This window comes from Mustela lutreola, chromosome 9 (genome assembly GCF_030435805.1).
Source record: "Mustela lutreola isolate mMusLut2 chromosome 9, mMusLut2.pri, whole genome shotgun sequence".
Lineage (NCBI taxonomy): Eukaryota > Metazoa > Chordata > Mammalia > Carnivora > Mustelidae > Mustela > Mustela lutreola.
Window position 1 is genome coordinate 17,419,885 of NC_081298.1, and position 14,260 is coordinate 17,434,144.

General features: G+C 44.3%; 1 protein-coding gene across 12 annotated transcripts in view; it reads left to right on the forward strand.

The window, feature by feature from the left end:
- Positions 1 to 14,260, forward strand: part of PTPRT (protein tyrosine phosphatase receptor type T) — a 1,057,545-nt gene that overhangs the window by 908,451 nt on the left and 134,834 nt on the right. For all 12 annotated transcript variants that reach the window (XM_059133123.1, XM_059133124.1, XM_059133125.1 and 9 more), the window contains one exon: positions 10,838 to 10,986. In XM_059133123.1, coding sequence (XP_058989106.1) covers positions 10,838 to 10,986 — 149 coding nt within the window. The remainder of the gene's footprint in view (positions 1 to 10,837; positions 10,987 to 14,260) is intronic.

Consider the following 14,260-nt stretch of genomic DNA (forward strand, 5'->3'; position numbering starts at 1 on the left):
ATTATAATGAAGGATGGTGAGAGTGGCAGGCAGATGACAAGGCTAGGAAGTGGAGGTATTGTTCCATCAGGGAGAGATCAGATAAGGCCTCCTGGAAGACGTAGTGCTTGAAATGGAGCTTGAAAGATCTGTGATCTGTGGATTCATTAGCTCTATAGTGCTTGCACCAGAAGCTGTCCAGGGCCCCGGGGCATGGGAAGTGCATGAGGCCAGCGTGGCCCCTGCTCATGTGGTTACAGTCTAGCAGGGAAGGTGACCCTGGGGGCTGGCCATCTGGCAAGACAGTGTGGTTTCTGGATGGGAACTGAAGGCCTGGAGTGAGAGGTGAGAAAGAGAGTGTGCCCTGGCCTGAGATCTGAGAAGTGTGGGCATGGGGATGGGGAATGCAGAAGGAGGTTCACAGAGCTGGGGAAGGAAGAGCCAAGGAGCCTCGACAATGAGGAAAGATGGTTTGGAAGAGGTTGCTTTGGATAAAGTCTGAAGGATTCATGGTCGTGCATCCATCCATGGATAGGCTGGATGGGCAGAGCGGGCAGACCAGCCTCCAGGAGGACGTAGACAGGAGACTGAGTTCAGCTCAGCTGCAGCTCAGAGGAGAACATTCCCAGGTAGGGACCTGCCCCTCTCGAAGGGCTGCAGAGGGGAGGAGTCCCTGTCACCGGAGTTGGCAATCAGGGGTTGGATGGCCACGTGCTGAGGCATTGCCAGGGGTCTCCCAAGTTAGGATGGAAGAATGCTCCTGAGAACCCCAAAGACCATTCCAGCCCAGAGAACTTAACTCTGTAACCTATAATGACCTGAAACTGAGGATCAGAGTGTGATTGCGAGAGAAAAACATCTGCCGGAGTGTCTGGCTTGGTTTATGGTCCTCCAAGCAAGATACGGATGGAGTGAGGAGGGCAGGGGAGAAAAGTCGTCACGTTGGTTCCCTGCAGCGCTCATCCCAAGGAGCAGATGAAACACAAAATTAAGGTAAAAATAAAGCAGGGGAAAAGCATGCAGACTGCTAGTGTGAAGAAGGGAGAGAAAAAACACTGGCATTTACGGAATGTCAGTTACATGCCAAAGACCGTGCTGGGGAGTTTACACCTCTTATTTCTAATCATCAGAGTAACTCTGTGAACAAGAGCTTATCAAATACTATTTTACAGAGAAGGAAACTGAGTCTCATAGTCTCAAAGATGGAGACACAATTATGATTACACAGCAGGTTAGAACCACGTTTGTCTAGAGCCAAAGTCCATTTCCACAGCCCTGAGAACAGAGGGCTCTTTGCTTAGCCCAGGGGGTTCTGAGCTCAGTGGCCTGAAAGCATTCTGGGCACTTGCTGCTGTCTCAACCACAGATTCCTGTGAGGCATGTATTCCCTTCTCGTTGCTTATTATTTAACAAATACTTGTAGAGAACTTATTTGATGGATGACAGATCCTACTGTAAGTGCTTAGTATTTATAAGTCAGTTTCTATTGCAAATTGTTGTCATAAGAATTCACTGTAATTAATCCCTATTTTTAAAGACGAGGAAACTGAGTTATAAAGAAGCTAAGTAATTTTCCAAGGGCACATAGCTAGTAAATCAGGGAGCTGGGACTTGAACCCCGACAGTCTGGCTCCAGACTGGGTCTGGGTCCTGATTCAGGGTTCAAGGGGTGGTGTGGCCATATGGCCAATGGGAGGAGGGCCTGGCACCTGTCTTAGGCCTTCTGCTGCACTGGTTCTCCTGCCAGCCCTCTAGAGGATGGTCAGACTGAGTCTGACTCTGTCCTTAGTGGAAAGAGTATGATACAGAAGAGAGGAAACCCAGGAAAGGAAGAGAGAGGAGCAGTCACATCCAGAAGAGAGAAGCAGAAGCAGACAGGTAGAGGCATAGACATGGAGGGCAAGAGAGCAGAAAGATGGAGGTAACAGGTATTGGCTGGGGTCCTTTGGCCTTTTAAGTTATGATGGGATGTGTTATAGTTATTTCTATAACCTTGCCATTCTGGTGGAGACACATAGAAGCCCCAGGCTAAGGTGATGGGGGTCAGAGAGGAAGGACCCACCAGCTACTTTCCAGAATGGTTACCCTGCAGAGGTCATGAGCAGGCTGGATGTGAGTGGGTATGAGTGTGAGCTTTCTGCCTCCATCTGTGTACATATGTGTGTGAGTGTGTGTTTGCCTGGGAAGGAAGGGAACCAGCTGAAAAACTTTGGGATGAGGGTGGATATATGTAGGCCCTTGGCCAAGCATGACTTAGCAAGGAACCTTAGAGAACATTCAGAGGCTTGACTGCCTGAGTTTGAATCCCAGCTACATCTCTTAAAGCCTGGGTGGGCTTTCAGTGAGTTCCTTCCACTCTCTCGGCCTCCCTCTCTCATCTGTAAAATGAGGATGTAAAGCTCCCAATCTCATATAGTAATTAGAAGAATTAAAGGAGTCAGTACTCTGTGTTTGTGATAGCCTTAATAGTGCCTAGCATGGAATAAGTGCTATTATATATGTGTTTATTAAAGAAGTGAAATAAATTTGGTATTTATTGTTTCATGAGAATGTTATTTGTTTCCTAGGGCTTCATAACAAAGTAGCACCAACTGGACGGCTGCAAACAAGCAGATTTATTCCCTTTCAGTTTCAGAGGGTAGAAGTGTGAAACTGAAATGTTGGCAGGGTCGTTCTCCCTCTAGAACTCTGAGTAGAATCCTTTCTTGCCTCTTCCTAGTTTCGGGGGGATACTGGCAACCCTTGGCTTCCAGCTGCCTCTCTCCATTCTCTACCTCTGTCCTCACATGTCTTCTCCCTTCATGTCTCCATCCAAATTTCCAAATTTCCTTCTTGTAAGGATACTAAACCTTTTGGAGTAAGGCCCACCTTAATGATTTCATCTTGATTTGATTCCATCTCTAAAGACCCTGTTTCCAAAGAAGGTCACGTTCACAGGTACCAGAGGTCAGGATTTCAATGTATCTTTAGGAGGGGACCCAAGGCAACCAAGGACAGTCATTTAAAAAGCATCTCTTCTTGCCTTGGTTCTAAGATACCAACTGCCCCTTGTAGTGAAATCAATATCCCGAAAGGGGAAAGAGCATGTCCCCAGTGACTCAGTAGGGGATCGGGAAACCTAAGCTGGCATCCAGATCTCCTACCTCTTTTTCTTTTTCTTTTTCTTTTTTTTTTAAGATTTTATTTATTTATTTGACAGAGCAAGAGAGATCAGAAGGAGGCAGAGAGGCAGGCAGAGAGAGAAGGGGAAGCAGGCTCCTTGCAGAGCAGAGAGCCCAATACGGGGCTTGATCCCAGGACCCTGAGACCATGACCTGAGCTGAAGGCAGAGGCTTAACCCACTGAGCCACCCAGGCACCTAGATCTCCTACCTCTTGGTCCCTCCACTTCCACAAGTGAAACGTGATAGGGACTCTTCACTGATTCAGACCAGCCGAAGAGTGGATTCTCAACACCAGGGTCTTCAAACTTTAGCTTGTGCTAGAATTCCCTGGAACGATTATTAATCATCCAGAGTTTCTGATTCCGTAGGTCAGGGGTGGGGCCAGAGAAATTGCATTTCTAATATGTTTCCGGGTGAATCTGATGTTGCTGGTCCAAAGACAACACTGTTCTACATCGGTGGTGCTCAAGATTGGTGGTACATGGTAATCACCTGAAGAGCTTCTGAAAACCCCCATGCCCAGGCTGAACCCCAAACCGATTAAACTAGAAGCTCATCGGTAATTTTTCAAGCTCCCCAAATGATTTGTGTAGCCAAGGTTGAGAAGTGTGGCTCTAGGACACATCAAAGGATGTTTCTAGAGAAAAGGCATTCTTCAGGACACCCACTTGAGAAGATTCCTATTTAATAAGTAATGAGGCCGTTTAAATTAATATGGCTGTCTCCTGTATTTAAAAGATTACCAGAGAGCATGTATTGAGTGCTTACTGTATACCATGCACTAGGATCACTGCTTTGCCAGTCACATACCGTTTCATCATCACAACCACCTTCTGGGAAAGCACTGTTGTTCCTTCTTTTCAGACTGAAGGAAACTGACATGCAGAGGGATGAGTAACTTGCAAGAGCTCATACAGCTCGTCTGAGACAGAGCCAGCTTCTGATGCCAGGCTGTCTGGCACCAAAGCCAGTGTGTTAACTGCTTTGCCATTCTGCCTCCTGAGAGAAAGTGGTGTGTTCTCCTTTAAATTCTGCACATATCCATAGTCTCATTTATGCTATCAACTCTGATGCGGTGTAGCCCAGCCCCTGCCTCAATTACAGTAATTCTGAGTAGTGAGGTTTGGATTAATGAGGTTTTGCTGCATTCACAAGGGACGAAAATCATGTGTACCATGGACGGAATTGGCACTTCTCATTTCATTCCAAAAAGAGAGGTGGAGGGTTGCTCGAACAGGTGTCCTGCGCTGGCAGATAGAAAGCAGGGTTTGGGTCCTGTGGCCTCTGCCATTGTGCCACGTGCCTTGGCTAAGCCCCTCCTCTGTCCGGGCCTATTTCTTCTTGAGTAAAATGAGCGGATGGTTCAGTTCCCTTATATTTCTGATGAATAACTTCAATTAAAGATTCCATCTTGCCAGCTCAGGGACAACCCGGCTCCAAAGGGGAGAGGGCCAGCTTGTAATAGGAGTCGAGCCTCAGTTGTGTTTTCTTTGTCCACTTTCTATGGGCTGAGGATCTCTCTCTGGCTCCAGTGTCCTCATCTTTGTTGCTCCCCAGGAAGGTCTGTCCAGAGATACCAATAGAGGATGGGTCAAAGGAAGACCCCTGTGGGGAAAAGAAAGAATGCCTTCTCCATGTCTCCGTAGGAGCATGGGCATAGCTCTTCATGCTATGGGGAGCCCCCAGGACCCTCCCCCAATTGGCTGGAGCCTCCCGTTCCCAGCCCAGAATAGATTCAAGGGTTTTACAGAATCCAGATGGCAGAATTCCCTACTGCCTCTTTCCCAAGTGGCTTCTCAGTCTCTACTTCAACTTTTCCAGTGATGGAATGCTCATTTCTTCTGAAAGCTTAAGCAGGGCAAGGGCCATGCCTGGTTTTTTACATCATGGTCTCTTTCTAAGAGCTACTGGTCCAAAGTAGGTGTTTATTAAACATTTTCCCAACACACCAGTGAGCAAAGAGGAAGACACTACTAACTTTGGGAAGGAGACAAAGACTTCTAAGACTAGGGGACGTTTGAGTTGGGACTTAAAAGATGTAGAGAAAGAAGATCACCAAAGAAGAAGAAACGAGAAGGATAGTGGGGACATCAGCACTTCCAAGAGAGACCCAAGCCCTTCTAGTTGGTTCTTTCTTCCTTGTCTCAAGCCAACCTGTTTCTAATTCTGTTCCCTGGGGCCACAACAGAGCCAGACATCAGATGAGTGAAGAGAGCATTCCTACATGTTCCCTCTCCTTGAGAAATAATCCCCATTGTTTCCTGCGCTCCTTCTCTCGAAGTGTGATTTCAGAACCTTTCACAGCCTCGTATTCCTCTCCCTCAGGCCATTGCACCTGACGCTACCCCTTATAAAGAGTGGTGCGGAGAATAAATCATAGGACTCACAGTCCATCATGGGGCATCTCCCCTGCCACCTACACTCACTCAGCTCACAAGCAAAGGTCAGAAAGACCTCAGAGTGATCGGTGAGAAGAAAGAATGCCAAGAGCTATGGTCACATCACATTGTTCCCACCTGTCAGAAAGAGTAAACTTTGGATTGCCAGGTCTTAAAACATTCTTCAGCTCTAAAAATGTCCCTGTAGAGGAATAGAAACGCTTCCATGTATGTTGTCTTTTTACCAGTGTTTGGTACCCCCTGCTGGTGAAATTGTGTGACCCAGTTGGCAAGAATCTCAGAACAGTTAGAGGAAAAAAATCCCAAGTTTCAGAAGTCAAAAGTACTTGAGTCTTGAAGGATCTGAAGATTCCATGACTAATATGACTATCCTATTTATCATGTAACCATTTTATGCGATTTAAAAAAAAAAAAACATTCTGTGGTTGTGGCTATTCCATGGGCTCTAAGTGAAAAAAAAAAAAATTCTGACTTCTGTAAACATTCCATTAATTCTGCAAACATCACAAGAATTCTATGACAACCACCGGAAGAAAATGCTAAGTTGTCAGCCAAAAATATTCATAAAGTAGAAATATTTCAGGTCACAAACTAATTTTGTGCACGTTTTTCTTCCTCTTTCCTTGTATGTATCTTTTTTTAAAGTGGTTATAATTTGCAGTCAGAGTAGCATGGCAATTTTTTCTGCACTTCAAATTGTAGACTTTTAAATATAAATTTGTACAACAAATTTATTGAGCCCTGGCTGTGTGCCAGACACTTAGCGAGAAATTGGAGTAGGTGCAAGAAGTCAAAAGCTCTTCACCCAAGAGGTTCTTGCCCTAGTGGGTGGGAGAGTTGAATTCACTTCAGTTCAACTAGACAAGTGCTTAGCTGACATGGCAACAAAGCTTTCCTTAATCTACTGAGAGGGTTCAAATCACCTGTTGGCATGTTCCTACCTCCGTGTGTTTCTTCTCCTTGGCTTTCATCACTTTCGTGACTTAAAAAAATTTTTTAACGATTTTATTTATTTATTTAAGAGAGAGTGAGAGAGATCCCAAGTAGGCAGAGAGGCAGACAGAGAGAGAGGAGGAAGCAGGCTCCCTGCCAAGCAGAGAGCCCGATGCGGGGCTCAATCCCAGGACCCTGAGACCATGACCTGAGCAGAGGGCAGAGGCTTAACCCACTGAGCCACCCAGGCTCCCCACTTTCGTGATTTTATATTTGTTTCTGTATTTATCTGTTTAGCACCTTTCTTTGCCAGTAGTGTCTGTGTTCTGTGAAGGTCAAAGTCATGTCTGGCTCTTGTCATGGTGATCTTACATCTAGCAGAGACTGGTACATGTAGGTGCTCCATAAATATTTGTACAGTGGATGAGTCAGCCAAGAAGAGAAAACCACAAATCTAGTTAGAGGAGCAAGAGAAACCTCAAAGGAAAGGTGGCATTTGAATACCGCTGAGCCTTGGGGGATGCAGAGGAGGTGGCCCGTGGAGAAGAATGGGGATACTTTAAGGAGCAGAGAATGTTGAGGAATTGTTGGGGATGAAGATAGGCAGTTGGGGGCCGCCTGGGTGGCTCAGTGGGTTAAGCCTCTGCCTTCAGCTCAGGTCATGATCTCAGGGTCCTGGGATCGAGTCCCGCATCGGGCTCTCTGCTCATCAGGGAGCCTGCTTCCTCCTCTCTCTGCCTGCTTCTCTGCCAACTTGTGATCTCTGTCTGTCCAATGAATAAATAAACTATTAAAAAAAAGAAGAAGAAGATAGGCAGTTGGTGTTTCCCAAGAGGACGTGTGTGTGGAAGATAAGGCTGAGTTGAAGCCTAGAGCCATAGGCAGAGGGAGTTTCATGCCCTACTCAGAGGCTTGGATTTCCCCCTCTTCTAAGGAAAGAAAGGGAGGGGAATCAGTTAAGCTCCATGATTATAAGAATAAACATGATTTTTTCCTATATTGCCAAGAGGGTCTTTTAATGCTTAAATTTTGAATTCTGATACAATACAGATTCCAAAACTATGGTTTTGTGTTTTATTTCCTTCTACATCCTTTCCCTCTATTTCTGCTTTGTAGCTGTATTTGCCAGTTGCCGAAACACCTGCCTATACGTTTTTAAATTGCCACAGAGTATCATTATCACCGCAAACACTGTCAGCCATGGGCTTAAATACTAAACACGCCATCCTCCTCAGTTTTTACAACTTGGTTAGCTGTCCAGTTCTTAAATATCTATGTTTTGGAGAAGCTCGATTTTTCATTTTTCATCCAGGTTTTCAGAGCTACCCAAACATTTCTGTTAAATGCCTATTTTTCATAGATGCAGCAAGACCTTTGTTTTATTATTATTATTATTCCTTTGGAAACAAAGGATTTGTGCCTGAGACAACTCTCCCCATATCATTTTACCCTTAATGGAAGGAGATTAGTGGGGGTTCTGCCCTTACAGAACTATCAAAGCCTCTAGTACACACTCACTTCTAGTTTGAAAGTTAACTTTCTTACTGGATTTCCTTTTGTTTCCTGCTGGGGCCATGTGAGGAGAGCTCAGAGAGAGGCAATGAATCTGCTGTATATCTTTTCAAATTTATGATTAAGAAGGTCACATATACATTTTTAAACACACTCCTTTTTGATAATAAATGAAGAATAAAATGTTGAAATGTCATCCGTAGTAGACCCACTCATTTCTCTTTCGCTGGTGCTCCCCCTGCCCCCAGTCTGATGGCCTGGAGATGGTGAGAAAAGGCCCAACTGGTCTAATGCTTTGCTTCTTCTTGTTTCTGTCTGAGCTGGAACGCAATGCCTATAGCTAAAGCATCCTAACCAAATGATGCATTCCTTTCCCTGAGGGCCCTTCTTTTCTGCGGGCCAATGGGAGACAGAAAGAGAGTGGGGGGGGGGGAGGAAAGGTAGGAAGGAAAGAAGGGAAGAATTCCATTTTAGGCTGCATTTGTCTTCAACTTGGGGCCCAAATTGGGAAGATAAAATTCTCTTGTTGGTGGGGATTTCCTGGATCCAGATTCACTCTTCCTGCCTCGCTACTGTGCTCTGTGCTTTCAATGCCAGATCGACATGGACTCCATGCCCCCGGCTTCCAGCTGGGTTTAGCTAATGAGAGCCACTGTTTGGGGGTCAGGGTGAGAGAGGAGGATGTAGTCAGGGTGTTTATGCCCCTAGTTCCCTCCCTGGGCGGGGGGGGTCAGCTGGATCCCTTGAGAGAGAGTTGCTTCTTCGGGGCAGGTGGTTTTCTCTTGTCTTCACAACTCTCTCCTTGGGAGTTCTGGTCACTGCTTCCTCTGCTTGTCCCACATGGTGGCCAACAGCTCACCTGTCATTACAGTGGACCTTGCATTCTCCTTTACCCTTCTTACTTTCGGCAGTAGTCCTTTTACACATAAACTGTCCCCAAGTTATCCCCTCTTGAGTGTGCCATCTGTTATTTTTCTGTGAAGACCGTGTCTACGTTGATGGACCATGCGAAGGGGTTACTATCATACTATCAAACCAGAACTGATCCTAGATGAACTACCCTAAAATACTTCTAGGTCTAGGGGTCCCTGGATGGCTCAGTCATTAAGCATCTGCCTTCAGCTCAGGTCATGATCCCAGGGTTCTGGGATCGAGCCCCACATCGGGCTCCCTCCTCAGTGAGAAGCCTTCTTCTCCCTCTCCCACTCCCCCTGCTTGGTTTCCCTCCCTTTCTGTGTCTCTCTCTGTCAAATAAATAAAATATTTAATTAAAAAATACTTTATGTCTGGGATTATTGTTTTGTATCATACCTCCTCTGATAGGGAGATCATTACTTCTTGAACAGCCTATTTTGTGACCAGACAGGCTCCATTTTGGAAAATTATTTTTTATATGGTGCTCAATTTGATTTCTCTGAGAGACCTGTTGTTTTTGTGCTGAGGTAGGAGTGACCAAGTTTGAAATTGAAGCCAAGACCTGTGCAAAATGGGGCAGCAGACCTGGGAGAATTTACCCCAAAGATATTTAATGTGCCCATCACCTTCCACATCACAGGAACAAAATAACTATATTTAGAATCAGAAATGTGGGGAAATCTCAGAGGAACCTTGTTGGTTTTTTAGAAATATTTGAAGAATTGCTACATGCAAGAGGTATTAGCCATGTTCTTGTATTTCTAAAGATCTCAGTACAATCAGTTAACATTAAAGGGAGTTAGATTTGAAATCCATATGAAGAGCTTTTTAACCCATCAGCTGCTACAGAAGGTGTCAAAATCTCTACCACTTGATATCTAGGGATTTCACAGTGGGTCTCCCGGAATGAGGTTGGACCAGTAGGGATGCCATAAAAGCAAGAAGAGCAGTTGCCACGTGTTGAATGTTCTCTGTGTGCCTGGAACTGTGCTCGATGTGTTTCACACTTGCTCTCATTTAATCATCATGACCCTGGGGCGCTGGCCCAGTTGTTTCCCCCTGTACATAGAGGATGAGTTAGACAGAATTTGAAGAGGTTAAAGAATTTGCTAGGGTCATGGGATGGCGAGATGGTGATGGTGAGATGGGATATGAACCCAGGCCTTCCTGGACAAAGCCAATGATTCTAACCTTCAGTGGATGATGTCAGAGTGATCTAGGGAACTAGGTGACCACACACTGACCTCACCTCTACCCTGCCTTTATGAGTTAGGGCGTCTGTGTCCTTTTATCAGCTCTTGAAATGATTCTAATTTATACCCGAGTTTGGGAACCACTGCTTTAAGCTAATATTATTATGAACACCACCTGGTTCTGAGGATCTTTTATTCCTATGGGAGTAGTTAGTCATCCAGTTCACCTTTCAGTTTTCTCCTTTGATCTACAAGGCTGACTACCCCCACCCCCAGCCTTACCCTTCACCAACCAGCAGACCCTACTTCAGTCTACCATTGGTTGGTGTGTTATTTTGTAATCTTAGTCTCTTAGTTCTCCATTGTGAATCTCATTCAGAGCCCTAGGAACAGAAAGATCCATCTGATCTCTTCCCCCGCTTTGGAAGGAGAGCAAGGGAAGCATCACCCAAGTCTCATTGATTTCCCATTTTAAGTTCAAGTAAAGAACATACCTGTTGTTGGAAATGAGCCAGGTTAAGTCTCATATTTCTGAGTAAAGGAAAGCCATTAATGATTTCAGGAGGTCTTAGGCTTATTCCACCTTGGCATTGGAGGACCCACCATGACTGTTTCTGGAGAATGAAACAGGTTCAGGAGTTGAGGATGATGAGTGGGAAAGAAGAGCAATCTGGTCTTCCCAATCCTTTAAAACAACTGAAACCATCTAACTGTGATTTTTTCCCCTTGCACATGTCCCAAAGGAAGCTGGCCAAGAAGCAGAAGGAGACACAGAGTGGAGCCCAGAGGGAGATGGGACCTGTGGCCTCAGCCGACAAACCCACCACCAAGCTCAGCACCAGCCGCAACGATGAAGGCTTCTCCTCTAGCTCTCAGGATGTTAATGGATTCAGTAAGTTGAGCCAATTAAGTGTAAGGGAATGCCCATGGTCCAGCTTGACCCTGGTACCTCTGCTACGGACCCCTCACAGTGGTTAGATGCTATAGGGCATGGGCTCAGGATGCTTTCCTGGGATGTTCCAAGGATGAAGGTTCTCCTTGGCAGAGACTTGAAGCAGCCCATCTCGAGGGAAAAGAAGGATTTAAGACTGTCCCCCAAAGCAGATGGAAATGGGAGCAGACCATCTTAACTGCTTGTTAACAAAACTATTAACAGTTTTGGGGTTTCTTTTTTTTTTCCCTAAAAAAAGATGACATGGTTACACCCATAATGAGAAAAACATGCCACACTGAATTGAATACAGTTTTCAAAACAGTGTTTCATATAAACTATGTAAGGTAGGTGCATCATGGATTATAATGGTTTGTATTTTAAGTGCTTAGGAAACTGAGGCTCAGAGAAGCAAGTTTTCCAGTGTCCCATAGCTGATGAGTAACACATCCAGACCTGCAAGCCAGACTTCCCAAGACTGGCCGGGTCCAACGCAGAGCCAGTGTTCCAAGTAGTGTTCAGTCAAGAGCCCCTGAGCCCTCATGCAGAGTGGATACAGGATCCCAAGCCAATAGAAGTGGCTAAGATTTTAGGGCGAACCCTAGTCCAGAGGAGAACCTCAGGACTGGCAACATTCAAAGCTACCTTGGTGGTCAGACTCAAGAGAGCTAAAAATGAGCTAACTCATTTTTCATTAAGCTAGTCTTTTTCCTAGTTTTATTAGAAATGCTTGATCCCACAGCCTCTGCTCCAGATTAGGGAAATTCAGAAACTCTAAAAAATATGAGCATAGACAAATGTCCTCCACACACTGCGTCAGTGACGAATGGAAGAAAACATAATTTGTAAAAGTGACATAGACAGGGTCAATTTGGGCATGGTGAGGGATCGTGAGAAAATGAAGGAAAAAAAAGAAAGAAATATTTATTGACCATCTTTGTCCTCTCCACACCCTGTAAGATACTTTGTATGATTGGCCCCATTTTGTAGATTAAGGCATCCAAAGGTCCATGCAATTGGCTGACCTTTTCGGAGGGTCTTAGCTAATTCCCGATGGATCCAGGTTCTGAGGCTAATGCAGACCCATGATTGCTAACGTCAGGTCCAACACAGAACCCATCTGAGAAAGTTTTCAAAGAAATATGTAGGCTGTGCACCTGACCCACTAAATCAAAATCTCCTGAGGGAAGAGGGGGAGGAAGATGACGGGTAAAGTGGGATGTGGATTTTGTAAAAGTCATTTAGACAGTTCCTGCAGGCACACTGGTTAAGAACCCTGAACTCTGAGGGGAGCGATAGCCGTTTTCAAATATTGACATGCTGCCTGAGGAAAGAAATTAGTTTTAAACCTATAAAAAGGTTGAAAAAATAGTAAAATGAATACTCGTATACCTTGTCCCTAGACTCACTAATTACTCACACACGCTCTCTCCATGTGTGTTTGTGTGTGTGTATATCTCTATATCTCTCTACATATAATAGATATTATATAAAATATATATGTATGTATACATACACACATATATGTATATATGTATATATGTATACACATATGTATATATATGTATACACATATGGAGAGATCGTGTGTGAGTAATTAGTGAGCATGTCTATATATATATATAAAATGTGATTTTGTGTATATATATATGTATATATATGTATATGTGTATATACATATGTATATATGTATACACATATGTATATATGTATATATGTATACACATATGTGTATACATATATGCATATATGTGTATGTATACACACATATATATTTTATATAATATCTATTATGTAGAGAGATATAGAGATATACACACACACAAACACACATGGAGAGAGCGTGTATGAGTAATTAGTGAGCATGTCTATGTATATACATATATACATATATATGTGTATGTATACATACATATATATTTTATATAATATCTATTATATGTAGAGAGATATAGAGATATACACACACACAAACACACATGGAGAGAGCGTGTGTGAGTAATTAGTGAGCATGTATATATATATATATATATATAAAATGTGATTTTCTGAGCCATTTGGAAGTAGCTTGTAGACATCATGACACTGTATCTCCAGAGAATTCAGCAAGTGCTTCCTAAGAACTAGGAGAGCTCTTCAACATAACCACTATAAAATTATCTCACACAAGAAATGTAACCTTATTTCAGTATCTGATACACCGATCTACAGTTGAATTTCCTCAGGGGCCCCCAAGCGTTGGTTGCTGTGGCTGTGGCTGTTGTTTCAGTCCAGGGTCCCGTCAAGAGGCTCACATTATACTTGGTCATCGTGTCTCTCTATCACCTTCCACCTGGAATGGCCCTCCCGTCTTTAATTTTTCTTCCAGGGTCATGACATCTTTTAAAAGTCTAGGCCAATGGTCCCATAGGATGTGGCACAATCCAGATTAATCTGATTTTGTGCATCGTGATCACATTCAGGTTAATGTGTCAGCAAAAATGCGACCTTAGTGGCATCGTCTACCCTCCTTTTGTGCTGTTTCAGGAGACAGATGCTGTCCCGTTGCCCGTCGTTGGCCATGCTGAGTCTGCGCACTTCTTAAGATTGCGTGATGACTTTAAAGACAAAATCTAACATCGCATACTGATTATTTCATGAGCAAATATTTAACGTCCGTTTTCCTCAGAGAGCAGAGCAAGTTTGTAGTCTCCCTCCCCACAAATCCAGTGCGTTTTCTTTTCTCAACACAGATGCATCACCGGGATTCATACTTTCCCTCAGGACTGAGGAAAGGGCAGAGTGGCATAGATGGCCAGGAGAAGCAGACAGAGTGTTGACAGAGAAATGGGCTTTTCCTTAAGTCCAGAGCTTCCTGAGAGTCTCTGCCTGATTTAATCTCTCACCAATTCTTCTGCTTTGGGCCCAGGGGCCAGGAAGTTCTACGGTGAGTCTAGCTGATAGAACATCCTGGCCAAGTGATACCCATTCACCCAAAACCTTTCCTGGATAGGCCAGATTCTTGTGCACATCTTTTTTCCATTTGTAGAAATGCCCTGGGAAGACTGAAATCCAAAAATATTATAGTCATAGCTACATACCCTCAAAATTATAGGTATTTGATCTTGAGCTTTCTCATCTCAAGGGAAAACCTGGGTAATGCCAGTTTCTTGGATTTCAAGGGGAAACATCACCACTGTTTTCCCCTTGGGCTAAAACTTACAAGAAAGCACCCACGACTCAGGTAGATTGGCCA